Genomic DNA, 18872 nt, shown 5'->3' with positions numbered 1-18872 from the left:
CGCTGCCATTACTCATCCAATCGTATTGATCTGTATGGCAAAGTTAAGCTCTGATCTATTGACTTTAAAAAAAAACTAAAACTGGCCCAACCGAATGGATATCTGCCGAGATATAAGAAGAAATTCGAAAAAAGTCCGAAATTTAACATTTCAAACTTTAAAAAATCTTTAAAAAAAAACTGTGCCATCGAAAAAAAATTTAGTGCTATTTTCGTGATCTAGGGATCCAAATCTAACAGAATTTGCCATCAATTGCTGGGGAGCATTTCGGCTGTAAACTAGTGTTATTTATTTGTATTCGTGATAATGCATCGGCTACAACATTTGTTGTTCCGGGTTTGTATATAATTTTTGGGGTAAAACTTTCAATGAAAGAATACCATCTTTTCATCTCTACGTTTGGATTTTTATCCGAAATTGTGAACGATAAGGATTGATGATCCGTTTGTATTTCTATGCCAATTACTCCATATAAATAATTCCGGAGATTTTTTAAAGCCCATACTATAGCTAACAATTCTTTTTTATTTGTGGCATAAAGTTGTTCCGTTTTATTTAATGTTTTTGAAATAAACGTAATTGGTTTATTATCCTGTGTTAGTACTGCCCCGATAGCTACGTCTGATGCGTCTGTAGTTAAAACGAATTTCTTACTATAATCTGGCTGAACTAATTCGACTTGTGCTATTAGATTCTCTTTTAGCTCGTTGAAAGCTTGTACAGCTGATTCGTCAAACTGTATTGCAACTTTAGTAGACATTCTTTTAGAAACCTTTCCATTTTCCCCTCCTAGATATTTTGTTAATGGTTTAGCAATTTTTGCATAGTTACGGACAAATTTCCTGTAATACCCTGTTAAGCCTAGAAAACTTCGGAGTTCTCTAATATTACGTGGAATCGGATATTTTGTAATTGTAGCAATTTTTTCGGGATCCGTTTTAATTACATTATGAGAAACAATGTACCCTAGAAATGTGGTTTCTAATTTAAAGAATTTAGATTTTTCAAGAGAAATCTTCATATTTGCTCTTTGTAAAATATTAATTATTTTAATTAAATCAGCATAGTGTTGTTCAATAGTGTTTGAAAAAATAATTATATCGTCCATATAAACATGGCAAGTTTTCCCTACTTGTTCTCTTAGGATATCATCCATGGCTCTTTGAAAAATTCTGGGTGCGTTTGTTAACCCAAAAGGCATTCGTAAAAATTCAAATTTTCCGTTATTAATAGAAAATGCTGTTTTTTCAATATCTGAATCTTTCATTAAAATTTGGTGGAATCCAGATTCCAAATCAATTGTTGAGAAGTATTTAGCCTTTCCTAAATTGGCTAATATTACTGACGGGTCTTGCATCGGGTATCTATCCGGTATAGTGTTTTCGTTTAATTTTTTGTAATCTATTACTAATCTATGTTTGGGACTGCCATCTTCATTTTGACCTTTTTTGGGTACCACTAACACTGGAGAATTATATGGACTTCTACTAGGTCTTATAATATTTTCCTTAAGCATTCTATTGATTTCCGTATTAACGAAATCTGAAACTGATAAGGCATAAGGATATTGTTTACTATAAATTGCCCTGTCGTTTTCGGTGTTTATTTCACTCCGGATATCGGTACGAAATGGGATTTGTAAATTTATTTTTGAGTGTTCCTCCTCGATTATGTCAATTATTTTCTTCTCCAATACTTCTACTCGATTTGTACTGGTCATATTAATATTGTTCATTTTATTTCCCTTTGGCTCATTAGTTTCAATATTTTTTATTCTTTTGTTGACGGAAAAATCTACGTCGGGGTGTTTAGGATTTTTAGATCCAAAACTATTTAATTTTTTGTTGACGGAATTTTCATCGTCGGCGCGTTCAGGATTTGTTGATCCAAAACTATTTAATTTTTTGTTGACGGAATTTTCATCGTCGGCGCGTTCAGGATTTGTTGATCCAAAACTATTTTCCACAAATAATGAATCTGTGTCTTTAGTACTTTTATAATCAAAATAATCAAAAAAATAATAAATTCTTTTAACGGAAGAATATTATTTTTTTCTTCAATTATACTTATTTCATTTTTTTCCTCATTATCATAATATTTTAACTTTTCTGTTTTCCCTTTATATTCCAAGACTCCCTTTTCTATATTTATTATAGCTCCTATTTTCCTTAGTAAATTAAACCCAATTAGAAGATCAGATTCTAATCCTTCTATTTCATAAAATAAATGTCGTGTTCCAAATATATTTATAATATGGTAATACTTAATAATTGAATACCCATGAACTGTAGTTACTTTTTTATATATTGATAATTCATTTTTATTTTCAAAAATTCCCCTTTTTATATAACAAGCAGTGGCTCCTGTATCTATTAGGGCCGCTTTCTCGAGTCCCTGTCAAAGTCCCTGATAGCTATCTGTTCGAAAAACTTTAAGACCAGATAAACTGTTCGTAAAAGCAAATCCGCTTTCTCGACTGCTTCAATTTATCTGAACGAGAAACAATTACAGAGTGCTGTCAACGCACTGTTAAGTGCAAAAAATGGCATGCTTCGATTATTTCATCAGCTGTTTGGGTATAATTCAAAGGAAAAGTCAACTGTGATTTCGTTTCTTCTTCATAGTTGGCTTTGGGAAATCAGCTGTCATTCTATCGAGCCGAAAACGCTTAACAGGGACTCCGAGTCCCTGTCAAAGTTAGCTCTCACATTTATGCTCGAGAAAGCCAAAATGCCTTAGCAGGGACTTTATCTGTTCGAGAAATGTTAGCCGGCACTCGAGAAACCGGCCCTTAGAATCCTTAACTGCTTCTTGGTTATTCTGTCTACCCTATTTAAATAAGGCATTCCCCTGTAGGGGTCTCGTCTAAAAAATGATCTTCATTAATGTTATTTAATCTAGTTACTTTATTTGCTGGCTGATTAACAGTTCCATCTGGTTCCCTTTTTTGAGCTTGAGTTTGCTCTTTATTTTGATTTGAGCGATAGTAATTTGAACGATTATTATTTTGATAATAATTATTATTATATCTTCCTTGATTATTATTTGCCTGCCAATTATTATTCGGCTGCCAATTATTATTCGGCTGTCGATTGTTATTAGGTTTATTCTGGAGTTGAATCGAATGGTCAACATCCATTGGCTCAACAGCTTGTTGCTTTTGAGTGTTATTTTGGTTATTATTTTGCCAAAAATTTCCCTTTTGTGGCCAGTTATAATTTTGGTTATTACCCCAATGATTGCCCGTTTTATTATTATTATTATTATTCTGTCGTACTTGATCAAATCGTAAGTTGTTTCCCTGGTATTTATTTTCATTTTTAAATCCATTAAATCTGTTTGCAAATTGAGCACGGAAATTGTTTGATTCCAATTCTTGGACCTTTGCCAAAGCATTGGGCAAATCTGGTGGATTTAATGAGAAAAGAGTTTCTGATATAGATCCATTTAGTCCGGATATAAATATTCGTAGAGCGTTGCCCCTTATTGTTTTGTTTGTTTCATTGGTAATTACACTGTCCTTTCCGTGTGTCATTATGGTCTTGTTTATTAGTAAAGTCATTTTTTTATTAACTTCGTTATAGTATTCTGTAACTGTCATTCGGCCCTGCCTGAGAATACTTAGTACTGACTCTAGAATATGCATTGGTCGTTTATCGCTATATACAAAATCCAGTCTAGATAAGATAGCTTGAAAATTTAAAACGGTGCCATGATTGGTAAGAGCATCATGGGCAGCTCCCATAATTTTATTTCGTAAAATTGTTAAAGTGATAAAGTATTGTTCACTTTGAATTTTATAAAGACTCATAACAGTTTCTGCAGCTTCTCTCCAACCTACATATTGTGTTGGTTCCCCGGTAAACTTTAGTAAAGATTTTACCACTTCAAGTGTTGTATCGCACTTTATAGTTGGGTCGATTCTTTGTATTTTTTTTATAATCCTCCACAGTGTTTGTATCCGTGGCTAGTCTTCCTTCTAAACCTTCTATTTTCCTGCTTACTTCATTCAACTGAACGTTTATTAATCTATTAATTAATTCCACTGTTAGGCCGCCAGCTGTGGCTATACTACCTGCAGAGAAGTTTGGTGCTGAACCTCCGGTTGCCATTTTTAAATTTAATTCACCGAAACTATCTATTAAATTTTCCAGATTTTTTTTTTTTTTTTTTTTTTTGTTTTAATTCTCAATGGTATTTTTTTTTTTAAATAATTTGCTTGTCTTAAATTAATTTTCTTTTTAAACCCTTTATTAAAAATAAAATTATATTTATCCTCACGATACTGTCCGATGGGGTCTTCTTTCAATTTTGTACGATGATCTTCTTGTTGTCGATAGGGAGTTAAAAATTGTTTCCAGTGTTGGCGAGGGATTGCCCTACAGCCCTTCCTTCCTGTCAATTTTTCTTTGGTTCTGATTATTTGTTTGTTGTTTTTTGTTGGTTTTGTATTTTTATTTGTTTTTGTCGTTTCGGATTTATTTTATTTTTATAGTGTTCTTGATGTTTGTGAATTAGATCTTCAGTCCACCAATTAATCAACTTAATGGATTATTTCATTTATTGATTTCCATTAAAAATTTTACACGATCACTGTTTTGTGTTGGATGTTTTAATTTTTCCAATAAAAATTTGAGTTCTTGGCTGCGCGAGTTCCGTTTGTTAATTTAACTTTATTTTTCATTAAATTTTTATTTTTTGGAACTTTTTAAGGACACGGCCCCACGTTGGGCGCCAATTAAATTTGATCGTTGTGGTTGATTTAAAAAAAATAATTTTTTATTTTATAATTTTTCTTTATTGGTAAAAAACCTTAATTCACTAACTCACTATCAAGACACTTTTACTTTTGATTCTAAGATTTGACCGTTCGCGGTTTCAATCCGATTAAGACTCACTACTTAATTCTGAAATCTTCTCCAACGAACCTCGGCCAGAAGCTTTTTCTTTTTTAAGCTTCTAGAACTTTGATTTTTGTTTAATATAAAAGCTTATGCTGAAACTGTCGCATCTCGTTGTGAAATTAGATTCTGCTGACCGATGCAATTTTGATAAAAAATCGGAACGCAATACTTTGGGCTTTGAGCGTGAGAGTTTGGCTTCGAACGGAAGCTGTTATTTACTTTACGATAGGTTTATTTATCTTAGCCGGACGGTCAAGCGCGGCCCTCGAAGTTAATGAAAAAGGCGGAGGCAGAATCTCAAACAAAGGCAAAGGCAATTTAGCTGGGATTGAATTTAAAAATTTGTTTATTAATTCCATAAATGGAACCGTTTCACGGGCTGGATAACTCGCACGCGTTAGACCCCTAGGCTACCAATCCCGGAAATTTTCTTCAATTAATAGCGATTTTTTCTTAGGCTAAAAAAATGTTTTCTAAAAAGTGTATAAGAAGGGAAATCGATCAAATACGGTTAAATTTTTTATTTTCCAGAAAAATATTTCTTAATATCACCAGTGTTGGGAAAGGTACTGTGTTTTTTTAAGGTAAGGTTTTTCTGGGTAAGGTAAAAGGTATTGGGCAAAAATAAATACCTAGGTAAGGTAAAGGTACTTCAATTTCCCAGTACCTAGGTAAAGGTATGAGGTAAATATATTGTTTTTTTTTATTTTTGTATAATTTTTTTGTTTTGTTCATTGTAATCATTTAAACTTAAAATAAGACTAGTTTTCAGTTTTTAGTCGTCTTAATCAAACAATATCTTTTCATTTCATTTAAATTTAAATGTTTTAATTTTGTGCATATATTTTTAAAACACGCGGCATGAATAATTGTATGCACGTATCACTTCATTAATGTATTTATGAAACCCTCATGTACATATTTGGCGCGTAAAAATTCCGTATGTAGAAACATTGACTATGTATATGTATACAGTGATGTAGTGATGGGAACATACATACGTGCACAAAATGATATAAAATAAAACTGCGATTAGTTTTAACTTCACAAAACAAACGATAGAACGGCTGAATTCCAATGACTTTTAATGCTGCGTTCAGACTATTACAATTTCGAAACGAAACGATACAATGAAACGATACTACAGTGTCGCAGTCAGATTTGCCTATTTTAAATCAGAGCAATGTTTAATACCTATGTAAGTACCTTCATAATTCCAAAGGTATATAAAAATCTGTAGCTAGGTAAGGTAAAAGGTACTCAATTATTTTTATACCTATAGGTAAGGTAAAAGGTACCACTAAATTGTACCTAGGTACATACCTAGGTAAAAGTATCTAGGTATGTCCCAACACTGAATATCACACATTTTTTTCTAAATGTTAGAAAAATCTTCAAACATTTTTTCTGTTATTAGAAAAACAATATTTCTATTATGTAGAAATACTTATAATTTTAGTGGCAATTTTTTTTGTTTTAGAAGAGTTCAGTCTGTTTTTTCTAAAATCAATGGCGATTTAAACCCTCAAATAAAGAAAGGAAGATTAGAAAAATAAACCTTATAATTTAGAAAAAAAAATTGATTTTTCTGTATTTGAGAAAAAATTTTCTAAAAAAACTCGTTCAATAGGGAATTTTTTTTTAAGACTAGAAAATTTTGTCCGTTGTCATAAATCCGTCCATGAGGTCATGCAAAAAATAAAAACAATAATTATACCCTTTACTCGTAGAGTAAAAGGGTATATTGTATTCGTGCAAAAGTTGGAAACAGCTAGAAGGAAGCATTTTCGACCCTATAAAGTATATATATTCTTGATCAGGGTCACTAGCCGAGTCGATACAGCCATGTCCGTCTGTCCGTCCGTATGAACGCTGAGATTTCGGAAACTATAAAAGCTAGAAGATTGACATTTTGCATGCAGATTCTAGGAGTTCCTACGTAGCGCAAGTTTGTTTCAAAAGGGTGCCACGGAAAATAAAAATGCAGTTTTATTGTTTTTATCACAGGGTTCGGAAAATAACACACACTGTAAATAACTTGTGTTATTAACATGTTAAATGTCAAAGTGTTAAGTTCAAAAAAAGTTATTGACATGTGTGTAAAAAATTGTAGCCTACATATGTTAGAAACATAAGTAACACACACAGTTCATTTGTGTTATTTACACGACGTGTTATTAACACGCCGTGTTTTTTACACAATGTGTTTTTAACACAGGGGGTGTTTGTCACACAGCTAAAATGTCAAAAATGTATGTTAAACTGTTAACATTTCTATAACATTTTGGATTTCTGATAAATTTCGTTCTAATTTCCGGTGTTTAATTATATGTGATATAAATTAATATTCTATAGAATGACTATTCGTTTTGTGTAAATATAAAAGACAAATTTATGTGAATAAAAAATATTAGGACTTAAATTATGGATTAAGGGGGGAGATACATATAGAACTGCAATTTTGTCATGTTTTTCGTGATTTTTTTTTTACCAATAAGGAATAGTGCTGGGATTTCAAAACTTGGCATGTTGATTACATTGTTCTTATATAATTTTACCCAATTTTTTTTTTGAACCTTTCAAAATGGCGGCCGTGGGAATTTTTTTGTCAGGCTATATTAAAAAAAAGTAGGCCAGCTGCGGATCGTCCACAGGTCGCTGTGTAGATCCGATTTTTATGAAACCAAGTTTATTTTGTTAAGAAATAACGTAGAAACTGTCTGAACCTAACTTACATAAAATATCTGAAAAACTCTGGTTGTGGCCCTCTTTCAAAGTCAAAAATATTTTTTTTCATATATTTTTTTGTTGTTATTTCTTAACAAAAAATACTTAACCGTACAAATTTTTACATAAAGTAGGTTCAGACAGTCGGCAATTTCATTACAAACATTTCTATAAAAGCAGCATAATGATCGAAGCATTACTTTTTGAGATACACGATCCGCAGCTGAGGAAAACATGGTTTCGAGAAAAACGCATTCAAAGTAATGAAATATATCTACTGCACAAGGAAGGTGGGTGCCTTCATCCTGGTATAAGTTCCAAAATAGTTCGAATTTCTTCGTGAAACTTTCATGACACATTTGTTCTACCAATTTAAATAATAAAAAAAAAATGGAATTTTTTTTTGTCTATATGTATCTCCCTCCTTAAATAATTTGTCAAAGCAATCATTGCATTAGCTGGTTCAAGTTTTAAAGGAGTGAAACAATTTTAAAAGCTGAATAAAAAGGAAAAATATGGGCAGACCCACTAAACTAAATTTAGAAAAGCTTGTGGTGCCTACAAATTCTATCGCAATTGTAGAATGCACTGTGTGCAAAAAACGACTGTCGAAGACCAATGGCAATATTAAGCGGCATTACAAGTTGGTTCACAAAACCGACGTCTATGAGGTTGATGGAACCGAAAGTTTAAAACGATCGCGTCCCTCAAAATGGATGAGAATGAATATAAGCAATCGATTGCTTACCTTTTGTCTGCAAAAGCGCTCCCATTCCGTCTTTTTGACGATGAATGCTTTCAAAAGGTTTTACAACCGTGGAACGATGCTTTTAAATTTACCGTCAACTCCAAAAGTGCAGTGGCGCATTTGGCCCTGACTGCAAAAAAGGTGTGTTTCGCGATTAAAGAGAAGCTAAAAAATCGCATCCTATGCATAAAAATGGACATTGCTAGTCGCAACGGACGCAGCGTTATGGGTATTAACGTGCAATATATGGACAATTTTGAAATCAAAATTTATACTATTGGTATGGTAGAACTTTTTGTTAGACACACAGCTCAAAATTTTAAGTATAAAATATTAGAATGCTTAAGGAAGTACGATATCGAAATGGACCAAATTTATAGTATGACTACGGACAACGGCGCAAATGTAATAAAAACGGCAAAGCTTTTACAAGAGTTTCAAGAGGCAGGCATGCCCAATGATGATGACGACGACGAAGAAGATTATGATGAACTTCATAATACTTTAAAACAGGCACTAAGTGTAGTCCATTGCGGTGCTCATACTCTGCAATTGGCGTCTTGGGACGTTATTAAAACAGTGCAATCAGAATTAGAGCAGATCCGCAGTGCCATTAAAAAGCTTCGATCAGAATGCCGACGACATGGTGAGAGTCTGCCAGTTTTGGATAACACCACGCGTTGGAGCTCAACGTACAAAATGTTGGAGTCGCTGCGTTTATTGAGAAGTAAAACCGAAAATCTGTTACCAAGCTCCAATATTGATTGGACTTTTGTTGAAGAATTTTGCATTTCCTTTCAACACATTGCAGAATGCACAACCATGCTGCAATCGGAAAACTTGGTAGTGGGAGATTTTTATCGCACTGCTGTGCGAAGCACACTTGACCAGGCTGTCACCTAAACACTCGCTCGCTCAGAATCTTCAAGAAGCTATGTCCAAACGAAAGACAGTTTTATTTGACAATGACGCATTCCTAGCAGGAATTTATGTGGATCCTCGATTTAACTTTAAGGGTTCCAGTTATTTGAGCGAAGAAAACAACAAAAAGGCCATGGTAATTTCAGAATATGTTGTAATCAAACATATTTTTTGATACATTAACACTATTAAATATGAAGACAGCTCACAATATATGTAAATAAATTGATTCTGCCTACCCTTACTAATATAATGTGTCTTTGTTATAAGAAATTTGTATGTTTTTGGTTATGGATAATTTTTCTAAATATCTATTGAATTTAAAAATTTTGAAGGGGTAAAAAATTTTCTAATTTAAATAAAAGATTATTTTGTTCAGCGACAAGATAGGCCGTTTTAAAATAAGTAGCAAACAAATCAGTAAGCAATAAGCACCAACCAAATAGGTTGGATTTGTGCATTGATAAACGTAAAAACTATAATGGATTTTTTTTCCCCGAAGATGGATCTTCTTAGTGGGTGAAAGTGTTCTGACCTCTTAATCAACGAGTCTTTCCTTTGTTTTATATTTAAAAGAGTGTAGAATTTTTTTAAATGTTAGTGCTAATGTATTACAGTTACATTTTTTTTGACTCGCACACTTTTGGAGTCAAAAACACATCGTGTTAAAAACACATTGTGTAAAAAACACATCGTGTTAATAACACATTGGTGTTAAAAACACAAGTCGGCTGTGTGTGTTAACAATTATTTTTCACATTTAACACTTTTGTATTTGACACACATGTCAACAACTTTGCTCACACTGTAAAATACAATGTGTTAACTTCCGAACCCTGGTTTATCAATACCTATCAAAATGTAGAAGAAATTTTTTTAATCGGACCATTCGTTAAAAAGTTACGGCGGATCAAAGTTTTTATATCCATCTCCTTCGCACTCCCTTTAGCTGAGTAACGGGTATCTGATAGTCGGGGCACCCGACTATAGCGTTCTCTCTTGTTAGTTAGTATAGTGTTGTGAAAAATTCTTATTCGGCACACTGCAGGTACAGTGAACCCCACGCATAATCGGACACCCTTTTTTTTCTATTATAAAACTGCTTTATTTAAACATTAAAATGTTATTTATTAATAACATATAAAATAATTTAAGCTTGCCACTGACAGCTCTAAAATTTTAACAAAAACAAAAAACCCCCATATTTAAAACGCAACTCACAATTGATTTTAATTGATTTTTTACACGTGTGTTTTAAATATGGAGGCTATTAATAGAGAACACTAAAATTGAAAAAGTAGCCAAAAAAATTGTGTTTCTCTTTTTTTGTATGATTTTAGAGCAGTTTTATGATAGAAAAACAAGAAAGGAAGCAAGCTTCGGCAAGCCGAAGCTTATATACCCTTGCAGATCATTCTATTAATTTACAAATCGCAAAAATGTTAAAATTCCGGGTTTTTTTTAGGTGTTTTTTCTGAAAATAAGAGAAATTTCATTTTATGGCGATTTTCTAAAATTTATGAAAAACATTTTTTTGAGTGTGGCGTTTTTATGGCTGCATATCTCCATCTCCCTAGCACAACATTTAGCTGCCTTTAGCTACAACCGAATTTATTTTATAAAACGAATTTTGTTTTGCATAATTTTTTGGTGTTAACTTTTCAATGCACTTTTTGTTGCTATCTTATTGACCATTTATTATAAATATTTCATTACAGTTTTCTAAACAATCGTAGCAAGCGAAACAGCTTATCGGCCAACGCGGTCGCCACGGAGCAGAAGGCTACCAAGGTGTTAGGTCTGGTGTTCTTCACTTTTGTTCTGTGCTGGTCGCCGTTCTTCGTCCTGAACATTATCTTTGCCGCGTGCCCCGAGTGCCAGGTGCCCGAGCACGTGGTGAACACCTGCCTATGGCTGGGCTACGTTTCCTCGACTATCAATCCAATCATCTACACCATATTCAATAGGACGTTCCGGGCGGCTTTCATTCGCTTGCTGAAGTGCAACTGTGAACGGTAAGTCAGGGACTTTAATCTGGGAAAGGGAAAGCAGACATCGGCCAATGGGAATCGGACACAATTTAATGCTTTGGCGGGTACTGTGCTGGGAATTAATGTGCACCGTGAGGTATGATAGATTTTCCGAGATTTTTATTTTGGCAGAGGAATTAAGGCAAGTCAGGGAGAGAGTGGGGGAGAGCAGTTTGCAAAGAATGACTGTGCAGCGACTAGAAATCCAGCTCTGTCATGCTTAGGGCCGGTTTCTCGACTGCCGGCTAACATTTCTAGAACAGATAAAGTCCCTGCTAAGGCATTTTGGCTTTCTTGAGCATCAAGAAACCGGCCCTAAGTTAAGCGAAATATTATTGCGCTGAAAGAAGGAAGTAAAGTTCGGTACCCTAACTTGGTTCTGAACAAGGTAATACTATATATTAGCGGGCTCACCCCCGAAATTCGCGAAAAAATTATCCTCGATGGACCGCGATTTCTTAAGAATTAACGTGCAAAAAGAACTTGGCGGTCGACCATGGTTCTCTTGTAATTTAATTTCAAAGTTCCCGGGTTTGCTATAAAAAACAAGGGTGCATTTCTCATATCACTATGGACGGCAGTCCATGTAGTGACGAAGCGCACCAGGAGAGTGTGCGAAGGCGACTACTATATATACACGAAGAAATGAAAATCTACTGGGATGGTCCGATCATAATGATACACCTATCGAAAGGTATTACGAAAACTATCAGGATTGCATACCAAGACTCTAAGAAAATCAATTGGCTTGGGAGAGAGAGCGGTGAAAGTGAAAAAGTGAAAATTTCGAAATTTGGAGCTGTTGGGGCCGGTGGGGATAAATGCCCCCTCGCAATGTTTTAGTTGTACTCCTTTTGAAAATACCCGTCGAATGAGGGGTCATTTGTCAAAATCCGACGCTCCGTTCAAAAGTTATAGCCAAAATAAGATTTTCTTCGTCTTCCCAAAATGAAAATTTAATTCTGTTTGTCAGTTTGTCAGTTTGTCCAAAACATGTTTTTTAAGATTTGAAAATTTGATATGACGTTCATCACATCGATATGAAAAACTTTTGTTCTACCACTTTTGGAAAAACTCGCTAGTTTAGCGGGAAAACAGCTATAAATAGCTAAAATTCGGAAAGCCGTAACTTCTATACTACTAAAGCTACAGACTTGTGCTCGTTTGAAAGGTATTTTTAAATGCTATAAACGCCTTCTATATGCAATTTGTGTAAATGTAATAGTTAAAAAAATATGAACAAAAGAAAATTTGTTTAAACTTTTTTTTTAGCTTTTTTTTAATTTTCTCAAAAACGGCTCTAACGATTTTCCTTACAACTTTAAACTGTATAGCCCTTGAGATTCCTTAAATTTTGGTGTATAACACATTACTGTAAATACTGTATATAACACATTACTGTCAAAAACTTTGCTCACACTGTAAAATACAATTTTACATGTTTTTAACATTTGTGTTAAATTCCGAACCCTGAAAAATCCTACATTTTTTTATAGGAACTCATTTAAACAATTAAATAATTTTATAGGAACTCATTTAAAGAATATATTAATTTTATAGGAACTGAATAAAACGTAATTACTTTGATTGAAAATCAAATAAAAACACCTCTTAACGAGGTAAAAAACTAGTGACGATCGCACCTTCAACATACAAAAGTTCTGATATCAACATTTGTGACAAAAAATTATTACACTCGTCATTAAATAGACTTTCTAATATTTTCTCATTCGGCACGCTGCAATAGAAAATGCCTGTGAAGGAAAAAAGGCTGGAATAGTTTGCTAATGCTTATAAGCATTCTAATATTTCATACTTTAAATTTTGAGCTGTGTGTCTAACAAAAAGTTCTACCATACCAATAGTCTAAATTTTGATTTCAAAATTGTCCATATATTGCACGTTAATACCCATAACGCTGCGTCCGTTGCGACTAGCAATGTCCATTTTGATGCATAGGATGCGATTTTTTAGCTTCTCTTTAATCGCGAAACACACCTTTTTCGCAGACAGGGCCAAATGCGCCACTGCACTTTTGGAGTTGACGGTAAATTTTAAAGCATCGTTCCACGGTTGTAAAACCTTTTGAAAGCATTCATCGTCAAAAAGACGGAATGGGAGCGCTTTTGCAGACAAAAAGTAAGCAATCGATTGCTTATATACATTCTCATCCATTTTGAGGGACGCGATCGTTTTAAACTTTTTTGACACCTTTAACAAATTATTTAATCCATAATTTAAGTCCTAATATTTTTTATTCACATAAATTTGTTTTTTATATTTACACAAAAAGAATAATGACTATAGAATATTAATTTATAACACATATAATTAAACCAGGGCTATGAGCCACTCCGGAGCTGAACCACTCCGAACCGAAAACGAACCGAACCGTAAACCGGAGCCCCGAATTTTTTTATAATTGAACCGGAACCGAACCGGAACTTTTTTTTTTATATTCGGTTCGGTTCACGAAAAATTTATTTTGTGTGTTCGTGATTTTTTATTTAACAGTGTGGGGGGTTTTCTGATCATATTAACATAGAGTTTATTTACTAAGGGAAATAAAAATGTGCAAATTTTTTTGGCTATGCAATGACTGCATCTAACTCAAACAATCTAATAATATATAACTATCATCTTCCAAAACTTTCTCAGTATGCCCACATTAAAATTACATGATTAAAGCAAAGGGTATACTCTTTGCCTTAACTGGTAAACACTTTATAAATCATAAATCTAGTAACTTTACTTATAAGTCTTAATGTTATGGTACATATTTCAATGAAAATACATGGAAATAAATGTTGACTTTATTATTTCATTAAAAAAATTTTTTTTTGAACCCTGGTTCGAACCTGAACCCTGCTCCGGCTCATCATTGAACCGGTTCGCAAACCGGAACATTATCTGTCGATTAGGTTTGAACCTCGAACCGAACCCATGCAAAAATAATATGGGTTCACAGCCCTGAATTAAACACCGGAATTTAGAACGAAATTTATCAGAAATCCAAAATGTTATAGAAATGTAAACAGTTTAACATTAACATTTTTGACATTTTAGCTGTGTAAAAAACACGGCGTGTAAATAACACAAATGAACTGTGTGTGTTATTTATGTTTCTAACATACAGTGGCTCACAGCTTATTTCGTGCAGAGGTAAACTTAAAATTCAAACTCGTATAGCTAACAAACTATACGATAATTTACCAAAATTTAAATCCAGTTATGTTAGGTAGTATTCTGGCCCTTATTAACCCACTTTTCTATTTTAAGATTCCATAGAATAACACTTAAAATTAAAAAAAACTAAAATCATTGACTTTTTTAATGTCACAGCTTATTTCGTGCAAATCTTTAAAATTATTATTACTTGTAAGTTATGGCTAAAAATGTGTTTTTTTTATTTCTACATTGAAGCGCCTATTATTAACAATTTTTTTTTTAATTTTAATTATGTCAAATACACTAAAAAAAAAGTTACATGCAAACAAAATAAAATAATCAATTAAAATGTTTAAATGTATATTTTCGCATTAAAATGTCCAAAAATGTATCCCAAATTTGCAGAATTTATTGAGCAAGTACTTAGTTCTCAACTATCCATGGTTAAACGCTTCTTACGAAGGAATTAAGTGGTACCAATAGGTCCAAAAATTCAACACTTTTCCGCACCACCATTGAGATAAAGTTCCAGGTTTTTTCTTAAGTAACCTGTGACGCATCGCTTCACGAGGCACACATTTTTATTTTCTATTTCATTAACTTTTCTACCTTATTGTTTAAGTTTATCTATAAGACGCCATGAAGTATCTTGTTATTAGGTTTAAGAGAAATCCCTGAAGTATTATCGGTTCCAGATCGCAAGACTTTGCCAGATCGCTACGCGATCAAACCACCAGGTGGCCAGATTGACTATCGATGGTCAGCCCCGCTCGATATTTCGACGAGTGGCATGGAACCATGAGTCGATGACCGACATTGCTCGATATTTCGACGGGTGGCAACCCAAACCGAGTTGATGTTCTGGATCAATCGAAATCATTCGCTCTCTTGGTTCCGGACCGCTGAAGGAAGCAGACGTGTGCTCCACAACTGGGTAAAATAACTTGTGAATCAACGCGTGTGACTTAGATCCTAAGAACTCGGTGCAGCAGCAGGGAAATAAGACAGGATAAGGAAATAAAGTGAAACTTCTGAATTATAACCCACCTGCGTATATTCGGTAACAGTGTAGTTCTTAGAAAATAACCCTAATCCTTCCTGAACCCGTAGTTAGTGATACTTCAGGCGTGGCTACGTTAATACCTGGTACTCCCAGAGAACGCCGGCGTGCCCCTGTTGGAAGCACATCCCCCCCTTTTCCCTCCCTTTCAGGCGTGGCTACGGTAATACCTGGTACTCCCAGAGAACGCCGGCGTGCCCCTGTTGGAAGCACACCCCCCCCCTTTTCTCTCCCTTTCAGGCGTGGCTACTGTAATACCTGGTACACCCGGGGATCGCCGGACCCTTGCCAGATATAGGCGTCTCATAATCAGGAGTCGCACAAGTACGCGGGAGCACCACGCGTGTTTTCCCCTCCCCCTCTTCTCCTCTGGCTAGCCACGCAAAGCCTGCCATTTTGTGCGTCGCGGTCCCAGCAATCGCGACTTACCCGATCCAAGAACCCTCGCCTACGATTTCCTTTTTAAAGCAAGTCTCCTATAGACTGAGACTCACCCCGGCCAGAGAACTTCGTTACAAACCTTTTATGGCCTAGAAATTTCTCTGCTAAAGTATTCCCGAATAGAAAGTATTTGAAAGTAGTGCATTTAAAAAAGAAATTAAAAGAAAGACTGCGCCGAAGGCAAAAAAAATGTAGGAAAAAATCACGCGATTTTTTCTTACATTTTTTTCGCCTGCGGCGTAGTTTTTCTTGTTCAGTATTAAACAAGTAGTTTTAGCTGAATAAGGGTTATTGTGTCACTCAGAAAAACAAATTCAATACTTTGCTTGGTTTTGGGTGGAAAAGACTAAAAGAAAGGTTGGTAATACTCTAGTTTACGGTACTCACCCCCAAAATTCGCGAAAAAATTATCCTCGACGGACCGCGGATTCTTAAGAATTTACATGAAGAAATATAGGCGCGGACTGCCATGGTTCTCTTGTAATAGAATTTCAAAGTTACGTGTTTTGCTATAAAAATAAAGTAGCCTTTTCTATGATTTTGAGTAGTTTGCTATAAAAAACATAAGGCCTTTTCATCCCTTGTCAAAATAATAGGCGTTCAAGCAAAAAATATTTTTTAAAAAATCGCGCGATTTTTTTAAAAAAAAATTTTTGCCTGCGGCGCGCTGCACTTCTCTTTTTAATTCTCTTAAGTACTTGTATTGCGGCGAGGATTATAAAATTCGTGCATTATTGGTGTAGCCTTTTCTACGATTTTCTTTAGACCGTGAAAAAGGTTAAAATATAATATATAACACCACAAAATAGGTAAACTGTAATGATCCTCGTTGGACCGCTATTTCTTCAAATCTGCCCTAAGAAGTTTTATATTGGTCCTCCATGGTCAATAAATTCTTAAGTAATCGCTGTCGACGGAGAATATTTAGTTCGCGGCTGTGGGGTCTGGCCCCTATAAAAACCATTAGACATTTTTGTCGAATTTTTCAGAAGGCCTATTATTTTGACAACTTGTAAGTTTTGTATAGCAAGTCGTAGAAAAGCCAATTGTATTTTTATAGCAAAGCACGTAACTTTAAAATTCGATTAAGTAATTCTTAAGAATTTGCGGTCCGTCGAGGATAATTTTTTCGCGAATTTTGGGGGTGCGGACCGTAAAATATATAATCCTCCTTGGACCGCGATTTCTTCTGATTTTCATAATAAAAATACACATGTGGTCATCCATGGTTATGAGAGTTCTTAAAAAATCGCTGTCCGTCGAGGATCATTTTTACGCGGTTGTGAGGACTAGTTCCCTATAATACAAATTACTCAGATGTTTGGAAAAAAGGAAAATTTTATTATTCGCTGCTGCATACAAATCAAAGATGAACAAGAGAGAACGCTATAGTCGGGTTGGTGTCCCGACTATCTAATACCCGTCACTCAGCTAAAGGGAGGGCAAACGCTGTACTCGGGTTGGTGTCCCGACTAATAATCGTAACTCAGCCAAAGGGAGTGCGAGGGAGATAGATATATATTGACGATTTTGAATGTGTATAACTTTTTAATGGATGGTCCGATTTGAAAAATGTCTTCTACATTTCGATAGATATAAATATACACAACAAAATTGCATTTATACTTCTCGGAAATATTTAAAGATGTGGTTGCAGGACCCATTTTAAAACCGTTAGTGGACGATTGTGGGCGTTAGAGGGGGCGTGGCGCTCGGCTGAAATAAACTTGCACTGCCTAGGAAGCCAAAGAATATGTGTGGAAAATCTCAACCTTCTAGCTTTTGTAGGTTCTGAGATCTCAGCGTTCATACAGACGGACAGACGGACAGACAGACAGACGGACAGACGGACATGGCTATATCGACTCGGCTAGTGACCCTGATCAAGAATATATATACTTTATAGGGTCGGAAACGCTTCCTTCTACCTGTTACATACTTTTGCACGAATCTAATATACCCTTTTACTCTACGAGTAACGGGTATAAAAAGTGAGGTTATTTAAGAAAAATGCAAATTGCTCCCATAGTGCGGAAAAGTGCAGAATGCGACTAACACCTATGGATTCAGTATTGACAAGACTACAATCAAAGAGTATACATTATACAGAGGGCGCATAACTCTGATAATTTTGTTCACACTGTTGTCGGCAAGGGGAAAAGGGTAATGAGCTTGTTCTATTTTTAGGTTTCGTTTATTAAATACACAATGCATAAGTGTAAGTGGGCTTTGTGTGCAACGTGGCAACACATTTTGGCCAAATTTCATTTTTGTCATTTTGATAATCGAGGCCCAACAACTTTTAAAAGTCGAAAAGGGTTTTCTGCCCACAACATCCAACTCGGTCTACGGTCGTGCTGGCTAAAGCGTTGATCAGCGATGTTGATGCGTGTTCGATCCCCGCAAAGGGCAGACGTTTTCTAATATTGTTTTTTGTTGTCTCGAAATATATTTATTTTATTTTATTATTTTAGTTAATTAAGCTTTAAAGCTACAAAATAATTCATGAATATTACAAAGCTTAATTTCTAAAATATATGTAATATATTTAATATTTTTTTAAGATCTAGCTATTTACTAATAGTGTTACCCTTTGATGATCAATACTATTATAAGTTTTATAACTGTTATAAGTTTTATTTTAAAAATCACACTTTAACAGTTATTTTCTGATTTGTAAAGTAAAACTCAAAGAATAACTGTTATTTTTTGAGTTTTATAATAAAAATTGACAAATAACAGTTATTCGTCGTGATCAAAAATAAAACTCAAACTTGATTTTTGGCGATTTTGTGGGCAAAATAAATTTTAAAAATAAATAGTTATAAAATATGCGCGGTTGCCTTTTTTAATAAATTTTTAGTAAGTTATAT

The 18872-nt window shown here is 34.4% G+C and overlaps 1 protein-coding gene across 3 annotated transcripts in view; it reads left to right on the top strand.

Annotated features, from left to right (window-relative positions):
* The window catches only part of 5-HT2A (5-hydroxytryptamine receptor 2A), a 171376-nt gene that overhangs the window by 148560 nt on the left and 3944 nt on the right, over nt 1-18872 (top strand). For 2 of the 3 annotated variants that reach the window (XM_044394780.2, XM_044394779.2), the window contains exon 7: nt 11019-11315. The exons of the other annotated variant lie outside the window; for it this stretch is intronic. In XM_044394780.2, the coding sequence (XP_044250715.1) occupies nt 11019-11315 (297 nt within the window). The remainder of the gene's footprint in view (nt 1-11018; nt 11316-18872) is intronic. 3 annotated transcript variants of the gene reach the window in all.

The sequence above is a fragment of the Drosophila takahashii genome, chromosome 3R (genome assembly GCF_030179915.1).
Source record: "Drosophila takahashii strain IR98-3 E-12201 chromosome 3R, DtakHiC1v2, whole genome shotgun sequence".
Classification (NCBI taxonomy): domain Eukaryota; kingdom Metazoa; phylum Arthropoda; class Insecta; order Diptera; family Drosophilidae; genus Drosophila; species Drosophila takahashii.
Note: the sequence above shows the minus strand (reverse complement) of the source record. Positions and strands in the feature narration are given on the sequence as shown.